The 13,155-nt window shown below is 41.0% G+C and overlaps 1 protein-coding gene across 1 annotated transcript in view; it reads right to left on the bottom strand.

Moving 5' to 3' along the window:
* Nucleotides 1–12,867, bottom strand: part of SAMSN1 (SAM domain, SH3 domain and nuclear localization signals 1) — a 185,762-nt gene extending 172,895 nt beyond the window's left edge. Inside the window, exons 1-2 of the mRNA XM_077480065.1 lie at nt 12,722–12,867; nt 2,891–3,022 (exon numbers count right to left, since the gene is read on the bottom strand). Of these exons, the coding sequence (XP_077336191.1) occupies nt 2,891–3,022; nt 12,722–12,745 (156 nt within the window). The 5' untranslated portion in view covers nt 12,746–12,867. The remainder of the gene's footprint in view (nt 1–2,890; nt 3,023–12,721) is intronic.
* Nucleotides 12,868–13,155: the final 288 nt, after the last annotated feature.

Raw genomic sequence — 13,155 nt, 5'->3', positions numbered from 1 at the left:
AACATGTACCTTGTTCTGTTGAATAATAACTGTTAAAACTGAAGTTTAGTGAAAATGAAAACCAAAAAACACACCAAGGATGATACTTCCTTGGAATGAAGAGTATCCTATGTGCTGGTGACTGCTATGTTAGGTTGAAATCTGAAGTTCTCTGCCCCTGGATACCCCCATAGCACTCGAAGATCACTGCTGCGTGGGGTATTCAGTGGGCAGAGGACTTCAGATTTTATTGTAAAAAAAAAAAGCTGCAACTGTGACATGCACTCATCAAATGCTAACTATGCCTGCTCTTTCCGTCTTTATGCTCCATTTTTACAAGCCGTACTCACAGTTCCCACCATGAAAAGCACTAAATGGAAGAGGAGGAACTTTCTTTCATCCACCCACCCTCCATTCATGGAGTGTTTTTTATGGTAGGAACTGATAGTATTGCTACAAAAAGAACATGGAGGTAGAAAAGTTGGGCATAGTCAGAACTTCAGATTTCAAAGATTTCAACCCAACACAGCAGCCCCCAGCACAACACTTTCATTCATAGTAAGTACTGTAAAAAAATAAACAACAGCTTTAAACATACTGTCCTTCTCTCCCTCTCCCCCAGCCTGTTAGGAAATGGCAGCTTTCTTTTAAGGGGCTCTCTTTTTTGGTGATACTGGCTCCCATTTCCTTATTACTCCTCCCTTCCCCCTGCCTGCAGCCTCCTGGAATAACATCACACATTCTAGGTGGCTGCAGGTCTCCCTTCGCTCCTCTATCCCATGCATGTGCAGTACCCAGATAACAAGGATAACTTGCCACAAATTTGTGGCAGTGTTGAATTGTAGGTCTATTAACTTGCTGCACATTTCCACTGGCAAGTTGTACACTTGCAGAGCACTTGAAGCACAGGTTCTAGTTGACACTTTTCCAATTTGTAGCAAATTTGCATGGCAAGTCTTTAGCAAGAGCAAAGTTGCAGTGGTGGGTCTACAACAAGAGCTCTGCAAGTCTACAGCATGAAAATTCAGCCACAGTTTCCCCTGTGGTGGGATGACTATTGCACAACATAACTGAACTAGAACTTTGTTTTGCAAAGAAAGTTGATCTGGGGTCATGCAATGTGGACTTGCTGCAATTGTGCAACAAACTTGTGAAGCCTGGCAAGTCTAGCAATAGCTTAGCAAGTCATTTTCAAACTTGCAGCACAATTGCTTGCTATGTGGGTAGGGGGCCAGTTGTGAGTCATCAAAAAGTGACAGCTGACTCCGAAAACTAAGATGGAGGTATGGAGGAACGGCAACCCTGCAAAGAGTCAGCTTTGTGGAAGACAGTGCTGGACTTCATGAATTGGTAAGGATCTGTTTCTTAAAAATCAGCATCTGCAGTACGCTGAGATTGTGTGACCTATTTTAGGGGTCACTTTTTATAAGGGATAAAAGAATCCTAATAAGGGCTTATCATTTTGTTCAATATGAATTTAGGCTTCTTGGAAATTCAGATTATAGAATGTATTGATAACTCTATAGGAGTTGTCCGACTTTTCTGAGCAAGAGGGAGGTTTTAAAGATTTTTATTTTGAATACTTAGATTCCACATGGTAAACATTTTGAATGGTGCGTTTTTGCTATTATTTTGGATCATTTCCCCCCCCCCCTCTAATCCTTTTAGTTCCTTCCCCATTTAAATTTTCCCTTTTCTGTTTCCTTTCTCTAACCCCTTTCTCCATCTACCCCCTTTTCCTTCTGATCTTGCTTGGAAGAGAATAGTAAAGATCCATTTATACCAGATGCAGTGAGACAGCGCTGGCCAGTTATTCCAGTGCAGTCCCACCACTTTGCAAGGTCTTGTCTCCAGTGTACCTGGTTCACACCACTGCGCACCGCACCATGGCTAATTGAACTTTAAGAAATGTCTGTGTGACATTTTATTAAAGTTTGTTTAAAAAAAAAAGCGGGAGGGGGGAACAGTGTGGTGAATCCACTGAACTGCACCGCACACCAGCCTCTGCGTTATATGTGAAGGGATCCTTAGACATACGTTTTCTGTTCTGTCTTAAAAATAAGTCTTCTGGTAGTATCTGACAAATAAACATACAACAGAAAGCTTAGTCATATTCATCATACCTATATTTACATCTAAGGTTTTATTTTAGTAGAGCTCTATAATTTTAGTATAGGGTATAAAGGAGATTCAGATTGCTAAAGATTGTTGTTTTTGTGAGTGTTTTTTAAAGAATGCCTTGTATTTTTTTCAATGAATACAAAGCATTCTCTGATTGGAAGTGGTGGGGAGGAGGGATGGTGACATCTTCGTCCAACCAGAGAATGCTTTGCATACATTGAAAAAAAATACAAGGCTTATATGAATGGTGGATGTGCCAATCAAAGAAGAAGTTGCCCGCAGAGAACCCTGAAAATCATGGCTCTCACTGTATGTGGTGTGAGCTATTACAATGGTTTACAGCACTTTGAAATCAATGTCATGTTAATAATTGTTGGCAAATAAATCTTGAAGTAACAAAGAGATTTCATTGCTAGTGTATCACTAGGCTTAAACAAAACATTTTGGTGGGAATTGGGTTTGAATTTACTTGCAATAGCGTTGATTTACTCCAAGTAAATAGGGTGTTCACTTTGCAAGGGAAGTGGCCCAGAGCTTAGCGCTGACTTCCATCAATCGTGCTCTTTTTTATTTTCCTTGCAAATTATTAAGTATTCTTTGCTAAGTAAAACTACACCACATTTACTAAGCTCTAGGGAAAATTCCCTTGCAAATTGAAGAGGCTGCTATTAGTAGATCACCCCTAAAGACACCGTACTATGAATCTTGCTACATGTTCATGGTTAAGTGAACTGACAGGTTTAGGCAGCGATTAACAAAAAAAAGTACATGATGTTTATGTCCTGCTTACCATTGAAAAAGATAGTTCATGTGACTCAGCCTTTACGAAAGTACAAGGAGGGCTGCATGCCCTGGAAATATAGTTCTCTGAGGTTTCTTGGATATTCTGTACTGGCTCGTATAGGTTGTCCATAGAACCTTCCTGAAAAATAACAATAAACAGGAAATTTGTATAAATTACTACTTCACTTGGTAATTACAACTACTCCTTATTTTACCAATTTTGGAGAGATAAAGACACTAGCACATGGGCCCCAGTGTGTATTCTTAAGAAGATCATGGCAAGCTATGGTGGAAGCAGGTATAAATACCCAAAGACACACTAATGAACAACAGGTGCTTGAAAACAGTGCATGCAGTATATCAGGTATGTCAAGCATTCAGCTAAACATCAACAATTATTGACCCTTTTGTTATAATTTGTCTTTATTGGCTGGACTGGTTGTGGGCGGGGGCAGTTGGTTGGTACCCAGGATGGAGGAAAGACACACAGAGACCAAGAAGAATGGAACAGTTATTATTGGTGAAGTGAAAATTGCAAACAGCAGCAAAGTAAGTGCTTAACAGTCTCAAAGCAATTTGGTATCAGCATCTCATTGACACAAGCCTTGCAGAAACTCTCAGCAATGTTACTGGCACAGAGGAATAGTTCCAGCACTTAAAGCGTAACCCTAATAAGGTTTATGTTACTGGAACAGCATCTGGTTAGAGAGGGGAGGCTGTTAGACTGACTAGCGGTGTAAGCGGTACAGGGCAGACCGATGACAAGATCCTTGTCACAGCTCCCTAGGACTTGATTCGCTATTCCTAACCAGCATGGATCCTGTTCCTCCCCTATCCACTTCACTAGTATGTGCCAACTGCAGTGTAAAAGTGCTATTTTTTAGCATTGCCCTCACCAAAGATGGCCACTAAGGTGCTCCAGTGTCCAGTGTCCAATCAGACCACTGCTCCCCTGGTGACATCTACAGAGTCTTTAGAGGAACAAAATTGTATCAGCCTCCATTCCCTCTGTACAGCGGACAGCAACACAGCACCACCTACAGAGGGGAGGGTAAACTGAACCCTACCTACATGTTTACCCAGTCCACCTAAAGGCTCTAAATAGAGAAGAGCTTGTGAGGCTTTGGGTACAGAAACAACACACATGGTAGTAGTATGATCCTTACTCTTATGGGCCCACTGATGCAAGGGGGAAAAGAACAGCAATTACAATGCCCAATAACATTTCCAAAGAAAGATCATCTGTTGTTCAATTGCCTAGACATTTGTTTTACAGAGTTGTCAGCTCTGTCCCCTAGCTGTGAAGACTTTCTTTTCTTGTTGCAGCATAGAAGCCTAAACCCTTCTACTGCAGCTTCTGCAATAAAAGAAGATTGACAAATTGACAGATGGAGGGCCTTTTAAATCTAGACTAGAAGAATAGATTTGGGAATTTGGGTTCAGAAACCTGACCAACAGTCCCTAATGCCTCCTATAGATATTAGAGAACATTTGGACATGAAACATAATCCAACCATTCACATGGTAACAAATCTTCCAAATGCAATAGAATGTACATTGAACTTGCTAAGCTGGCTTTGTCCACCTAACAATAATGTCAGTGAAGAACAGAGGAAGAAGAGCAGTACCATTAGGAGTTTCCATGTACCGTCTTCCAGTTCCTAAGCATCTACAACAGTATCTATGATTGTGTCCCTTTAGTTGGTATAATTCCATAGCTAGAGGGTACCTCTTTATAATTACAGATCTCCATTGGATTGCCCGACATGTCCCCATACTCCCCTAGCCAGACTGATAAAATAATTATCATCACCAATCCTATTAGGTACCAGTATGACTTCAAAATATGTCAACTGCTTGCTGCGACTTTACATATGAAAAGCAAGATAAAGAAAAATGAAAAAACTATCAAATTTATTTTATCAAATATATTTATCAAACTAAAATTTTAGCAAATTTCTTTAAATAAAAATGGCATAACACAAATACACAACCTATCTACAAGCTGTTGATCTTTGCGGTCCAGTTACTGGCAATGTTACTCGCATGTCATCTGACACATCACGTAGATTTTTTTTCCTTTTTAATTTAATTTAATGTTCACTCATGCAGTAAATCGTGTTTTACATTTTTTAATTATTCAGAGATCCAGTCCAATACCCCAATCAATTGGTTCCTATATCCCCCCCCCCCCGCTGTTGCAGAACTACAAGTCCCATCATGCCTCTGCCTTTGGGACTGTAGAGCCCTATGTTATGTGGTACTGTTATACACACACTAAGCAGGGTTTGTTATCAGCATGAGGTCAGGCAACTGTCAGAGCAGCAGCTTGACCTCTAGTCTCTGAATGCCATGGCCCTATTATCATCCTGAAATCATGTTAGATAAGCTAAGAAATAGGAACATACACATTTTTTCCTAAATCAGTAAGCTTGCACATTTATGTAAGTAACCTTTATACCCTGTTTCCCCTAAAATAAGACCTAGCGTGAGTGTCGGTGATGGCTGCAATATAAGCCCTACCCCCCAAATAAGCCACACCCTCTTTCCCCGAAAATAAGCCCTACCCTGAGAATAAGACATAGAAGGACTTTAACTAGGGCTTATTTGGGGGGTAGGGCTTATATTGCAGCCATCGTCGACAATCACGCTAGGTCTTATTTTAGGGGAAACAGGGTATCAAAGCAATTCATACTTTCCAACTTTGATGCTATTGATTTAACAATTACTTAGAATGGTAAAGTAATATTTTACTTTCCAACCAATCTACAGACAAAATCACATCATACTAGCTTGATCAGTGAGAGTTAAAAAAAAATATGGGACAAAGTAAGGCAAAGTTAATTGCAAAGAAAGACTTTCTTATTTGTGTATTTTTTAATGTAAAACTACAAAAAAAAAGAATGATAAATATATATAAATAAATATATATATATATATATATATATATATATATATATATATATATATATATATATATATATATATATATATAAAGAACGAGAAGAAAGTTAGGGAGAAGAAGGGCTGCTTTCAGATAATATAAGTTCAATAAAGGGTTAAATAGGAATATTTTTTATTTAAAAAGTAACTTTTTCCTTTCTACTTACTGTATGTGGTTGCTTTACTGTGCAGATTCATGTCATGTGCAGATCAAATGAGACCTTTTATACATGTTTTTAGACAAGATTCACACAGCTTATACCCAGAACTCACACATCCTGGGTAAAAGTTGTGTGAAAACAGTTATAAGTAGACCCCCTAAGCCCTTGTATACACGGTCGGACATTCCGACGGAAAATGTCCGATCGGACCGCGTTGTTAGATAATCCGACCGTGTGTGGGCTTCATCTGACTTTTTCCATCGGAATGTCCGACCAACAAAGTTTGAGAGTTGGATATAAAAATTTTCTGACAACATGATCTGATCGGTCTTTGTCCGATCGTTTGTAGAGAATTCCGATCGGACAAAGTGGCACGCATGCTCAGATCAAATTCATAGACCAAAGCTATTGGCTACTAGCCTGAACGTAGTCCCGTCGTAACTAAATAACATCATCACGTTACGAACGATCGGATATTCCGACAGTTTTGTCCTACCGTGTGTATGCAACACCGGTTTCAGACAAAATCCGTCGGAAAAAATCCAACGGATTTTGGTGTTTCGAAATGTCCGACCGTGTGTACAAGAGCTTAGTGTATATGTTACAGGAAACGTGTGAAATCAGAAATTCTATAGAACATACCTCCCAACATTTTGAGATGGGAATGAGGGACACCTACTAACAAATGTATGTAGTCATAGGACACGCCCCCCTGTCACACCCCCTTAACCACTAGGGATCCATGCTATAGCCGAATGACGGCTACAGCGTGGACCTACTTTGCCTTGCCTATTGACGTTGTGCCGTGCACGAGCGGCCTGCGCGCCCCCTGAGGGGCGCGTGCGGCGCGCTCTGTGATCAGCGAGTCTATGAGACTTGCCTGATCACGGATCGAAGCAAGGGGTCGATCCCGACCCCTTACCATGTGATCAGCTGTCAGCCAATGACAGCTGATCATGTGACACAACGGAGCCGGTAATCGGAAAAAAAAAGAGCCAATCACCGGCGGCCATGATCGGGACATCAGTCCCGATCATGGCCAGCTTACCAGTGCCCATCTGCCCCCTGCCAGTGCCACCTCAGTAATAAAAAAGTGCTCTCCATCAGTGCCACCCATCAGTGCCCACAGTGTCACACATCAGTGCCCACAGTGCCACCAATCAGTGCCCACAGTGCCACCAATCAGTGCCCACAGTGCCACCCATCAGTGCCCACAATCTGCCTCAACAACGGTGCTGCACCCCAGTGCCACATATCCATGCCCATCAATGTCATCTACCAGTGCCCATCAGTGCCCAGCAGTGCCACCTATCAGAGCCACCTATCAGTGCCACCTATCAGTGCCCATCAGTCCCATCTATTAGTGCCACCCATCCGTGCCACCCATCCATGCCATCTTATCTGTGCCCATCAGTGCCGCCTTATCTGTGCCCATCAGTACTGCCTTATCTGTGCCTATCGGTGTCACCTTATCTGTGCCTATTAGTGCCGCCTTAACTATGCCTATCAGTGCCCACCAGTGCAGCCTATTAGTGCCCACCAGTGCCGCCTCATCAGCGCACTTCAATGAAGGAGAAAAACGACCTGTTTGCAAAATTTTATAACAAACTATTAAACATGATTTTTACATTTTTTTTTATTTTGCATCTTTTTTTGTTTGTTTGGCAAAAAATAAAACTCCCAGCTGTAATTAAATACCACCAAAAGAAAGCTCTATTTGTGGGAAAAAATTATAAAAATTGAATTTGGGTACAGTGTTGTATGGCCGCGCAATTGTCATTCAAAGTGCATCAGCGCTGAAAGCTGAAAATTGGTCTGGGCAGGAGGGGGGTTTAAGTGACCAGTAAGCAAGTGGTTAAAGGAGAATTAACCAAAAAAAAGGTTAATTAAATCCAGGAAGGGCTTTTTTTTACCACTACTATTCCTTTAGAAATTGGATGCAATGTTTAGCACTGGGAAACACTTTTTGAAAGATAAAAAATGCATTTTGTATACAACTACATGGATCAGACCAAAATGAGGGACAAATGAGGGGGAAAGAGGGACAGCGGGACATTTCTCCAAATCAGGAACAGTCTCTCAAAATCAGGGACAGTTGGGAGCTATGATAGAATGCTTAGGCAATGTATGAGTAACGGACTGAACAAACGTAAGCAGCTCTTTCGGGTGTACCGCTACATATATATATACTATATATATTTTTTTATATATATATATATATATACCGTATTTATCGGTGTATAACACGCACTTTTTTCCCCTTAAAATCAGGGGAAAATCGCGGGTGCGTGTTATACGCCGATCCCCCGCCATTTTGGAGCCTCTGGGCGGCTTTTAGCCGCCTTCGGCGCTTCCCGGCGGCTTTTGGCCGCCTTCGCCCCTTCTCGGCGGCTTTCGGCTGCCTTCGGCCCTTCTCGGCGGCATTCAGCCACCTTTGGCTCTTCTCGTCCGCTTTCGGCCCTTCCCAGCAGCCGAAAACCGCCGAGAACAGCCGAGAGTGGCCGAAAGCCGCCGAGAAGGGCCGAAGGCAGCCGAAACCAACGAGAATGGCCGAAGGCGGCTGAGAACTACCAAGCACCGCCGAGATACACAGGACATCTCGGTGGCGCCATTTTTAAAAATAAAAGAGAAAAATAAAACAGACAAAGCTGAAAAATGACACAGACAAGGGGACAAGGCTGCATTGATGGACAAGGCTACAATAGTGGACAAGGCTGCATGACAAACCTGCATATGACACTGAAAAGGGTGCAATGATGGACAAGGCTGCAAATAACACTGACAAGGCTTCAGATGGACACTGATAAGGCTGCATTGATGGGCATTTAAATGTAAGTTTTTTTTCCTTAAACTTCCCTCCTAAAAGTTTTTTCCCTTAAAATTTCCCTTAAAATTCCCTCCTAAACTTGGGGTGCGTGTTATACGCCGATAAATACGATATATATATATATATATGATATACGATATATATATATATATATATATATATGCCTGTAATATATATGTATATATATATATATATATATATATATATGTATATATGTTATACGCCGGTAAATACGATATATATATATATATATATATATATATTACAGGCAATGCATGAAATTCGCCAGTTCATACATTGCTTAGGCATTCTGTAGAATGCCTGATTTCACACATATGTATTATATTGTGACGAAGATATTTATCAATGATGCCTGAAAACACTGTTTGCATACATATAAATTGGAGAGGCTATGGTAACTCCAGAGACACAGAGTGGGACCCAGCTGTCAAAATGACAGACGAGTATCACCAATTATACCAGCAGAACTGCTTTGTCAAGGGAACAGGACTAGATATTCAGATGTTTGCATAAGCAAGACTCTGGTTCTCTTTATGTTTGTGTTACCCCTGTCCCTTATATTCACAGGACACAATATTGATAAATTCCATCTGGAGGAGTTCAAACACTGAGCAGTGTCCAAGGCTTCCTGCTCCCACCCACCATTCATTTTAGAGTCAGAATTAAATGGACATTGGGCCGTATTGCCAAATTCTCAACACTGATTGTTCCAAAAAGCACATTCAATAAAAAACAAAGTCTATGTTGTTTCCATCTGCACTGTCTGCTATACTTGCTTCTCGTCACTGGATAGTAGAGGTATAACTTAAATTAAATTAATTAAATTACACCTGTCATGAAAGAAATATGGGGGCTGCCATAGCTGGCCTCTAGGGATTATAGGAGTGATTTTGGCTAGATTGCTGCTAAATAACAGATTTATCTGTGGGCAAAAATTTTGGTGAAGCCTAAACTCTTAATTTTGGTTATTGAGCTGCTGTGGTTGAAAAAAAAAATGTTTTTCTCCTTATTTATTTGGTGTTCGTTTTTTTGAGGGGTATTTGGGTTTGTGTGCTGTGACTTTGGGTGTTTCATTTTCCTTCTGTTTCACTGTTTAACCACTTCCTGACCAGAGCACTTTTTGCGATACGGCACTGCGTTGCTTTAAATAACAATTGCGCGGTCGTGTGACGTTGCACCCAAACAAAATTGACGTCTTTTGGTGGTATTTGATCTATATTTTCACTATAAACAAAAAAAGAGCGACAATTTTGAAAAAAAAGCTATATTTTTTACTTTTTGCTATAATAAATCTCCCCAAAAAATATATTATAAAAACACATTTCTTTCTCAGTTTAGGCCTACGTGAATTCTTCTACACATTTTAGGTAAAAAAAATTGCAATAAGCTTACATTGATTGGTCTGTGCAAAAGTTATAGTGTCTACAAAATAGGGGATAGATTTATAGCATTTTTATTATTACATTTTTTTATTAGTAATCGGCGATCTGCGATTTTTATCGTGACTGCGACATGATGGCGGACACATCAAGCAGTTTTGACACTATTTTGGGACCATTGTCATTTATACAGCAAATGCACTGATTACTGTGTAAATGACACTGGCAGGGAAGGGGTTAAACACTAGTTGGAGATCAAGGGGTTAAGTTTGTTCTCCTAGGGGGTGATTCTAACTGTGGGGGGGATTGTCTCACTAGAACATGACAGAGATCACTGCTCCCAATGACAGGGAGCATTAGATCTCTGTCATGTTGCTAGGCAGAACAGGGAAATGCCTTGTTTACCTAGGCATCTCCCCGTTCTGCCACTCCGTGACATGAACGCGGGTCCCCGGCAGACATTGAATCTGCAGGACCAATAGGCATGGTCACAGAGTAGGCGGACGCACGCGCACCCACAATGCCACAATTTAAAGGGGATGTACAGGTATGCCCATTTGCCCAGCCGTGGCATTTTGGCGACGTACATCATTATGCACTGGTCGGCATGTAGTTAAACTTTTTTTATAAACATATATATATATATATATATATATATATATATATATATATATATACTCACAGACACACACACACACACACACATATATATATATATATATATATATATATATATATATATATATATATTAACCACTTCCCGTCCGGTCAAAAGCAGATTGACGTCCGGGAAGTGGTTCTGTTATCCTGACTGGGCGTCATATGACGTCCTTCAGGATAACATGCCGCCGCGCACCCGTGGGGGCACGCATCTCGGCGATCGCTGGAGTGGGGTGTCAATCTGACACACCGATACACTGATCTCGGTAAAGAGCCTCTGGCGGAGGCTCTTTACCACCTGAAAAGCTGTGTCCAATCACGGCTGATCACGATGTAAACAGTAAAAGCCGCTGATTGGCTTTCACTCACTCACGTCCGATCGGCGGCTCTCCTGACGGGGGGGTCTGTGCTGATTGTTTATCAGCGCAGTCTCCACTCGGGGCCCACACTGGACCACCAGGGAAGCCCCCAGGGCCACCAGGGATGTGGGCAACATGTGGATGTGGACCCATGGCCATCCACATGTGCCCAATGTGTCCAATCTGTGCCAATCAGTGCCCACATATGGGCACTGACTGGCACCATCATGTACAAAATAAAATCAGTGATACCCAGCAATGCCACCCACCGTGTCATCAGTGCCACCTATCAGTGCCCATCCATACCCATCAGTGCCCACCTATCAGTGCCCATCCGTGCCACCTATCAGTGCCACCCATAAGTACCCATCAGTGCCACCCATAAGTACCCATCAGTGCCGCCTATGAGTGCCCATCAGTGCCGCCTATGAGTGCCCATCAGTGCTGCATATCAGTGCCACCTATCAGTGCCCATCAGTGCCACCTATCAGTGCCCATCATCAGTGCCTGTCAGTGCCACCTCATTGGTTCCATCTCATCGGTGCCTATCAGTGCCGCCTTATCAGTGCCCGTCAATGCAGCCATATCAGTGCCAGTCATTGAAGAAGAAAACGTACTTATTTACAAAAACATTTAACAGAAACAAAGAAAAACTTGTTTTTTTTCAAAATTTTTGTTTTTTTTTTGTTGCAAAAATCACAGAAGTGATCAAATACCACCAAAAGAAAGCTCTATTTGTGGGAACAAAATGAAAAAAAAAATGTGTTTGAGTACAATGTTGTATGACCGCACAATTGTCATTCAAATTGCTACAGCGCTGAAAGCTGAAAATTGGCTTGGGCAGGAAGGTGTCTGGTATTGAAGTGGTTAATGAGGGACCCTTTTGGTACAAAAACTATGAACTCCAAAACATTTAGCAAAAATTTCACCAAAATTTCTGGTAAATAAAAACTCCTAATTTTGCTAAAGGACTGGAATGGACAGGCAGGCAGCTGGCACATTTAGAGAGATCTCTAGTAGAATTACACATTTCTGTCCTGATAGGTTTCCTATAAACAAAAATTCCATGCATAATTTGACACGGATCCGGTCACTTTACATATAAAAATACTTGACTGTCTTGCACACCCCTGTAGTGTTTATCAGCCTATTAAAGGCTCGATCAACAGTTAAGAGAAGAAAAACATAAACAATGATTTATTGTGTACAAAATGTAAGACAATAAAACAAGATAGCTATAATGCTTTGCTCCTGGGGCCCAGAAACAATTGCACTGCCAGCACCGTCTTTGCTTTTACTATGGACAGTTAGGATAACTTGGTAAATAGGTACAACGGTATGTGATTCCAAAAAAATAAATGCAGGGCTCTTACAAGTAGCAATTCATCAATATTATACCATACCAAATATATACTTTTTGTATCTAGGAGTTGAGTTTTTTTTTTGTCTTTTGTCTTTTGAAAGCATATAAATAATTGTGCCACTTACCAGCGAGAAGCAGAACAGGTTCATTTTGAAATGTAGGTTAAACGCCGTTCTTTAAAGTTGAATTGTGATGTGTTCCAATGGAAGAATGCTGATCTGTCGTGTCCTCCCAGCTGTTTGTAGATTTCTTTCTAGAGATTACAGCAAGACAAAATCCCTGCAGTAATCCATGGGACTCAGAGCCCATTATTAAATGAGACAAGCTTTCAGAGTGAACATTAGAGACTATACCCAGCAACAGAATCATTCAGAGACAAAACAAATAAAACAACATAATTCGCCAATAACTGTGTTCTAGGGATGCAACTACAAATGGAACTCCAGAAATAATTATTACATAACAATTAGTACGAATAGCAGAATCATTGAAATTTAGCTTCTGTTATACATAAATTGCTGGTGGGCTTTTCAAAATGAATGAAACTCTATTGCTGTTG

Source organism: Lithobates pipiens, unplaced genomic scaffold, assembly GCF_037356315.1.
Source record: "Lithobates pipiens isolate NorthernLeopardFrog02 unplaced genomic scaffold, aLitPip1_a1.2 Scaffold_16, whole genome shotgun sequence".
NCBI lineage: Eukaryota > Metazoa > Chordata > Amphibia > Anura > Ranidae > Lithobates > Lithobates pipiens.
This window is presented reverse-complemented; position numbering and strand designations above follow the sequence as displayed.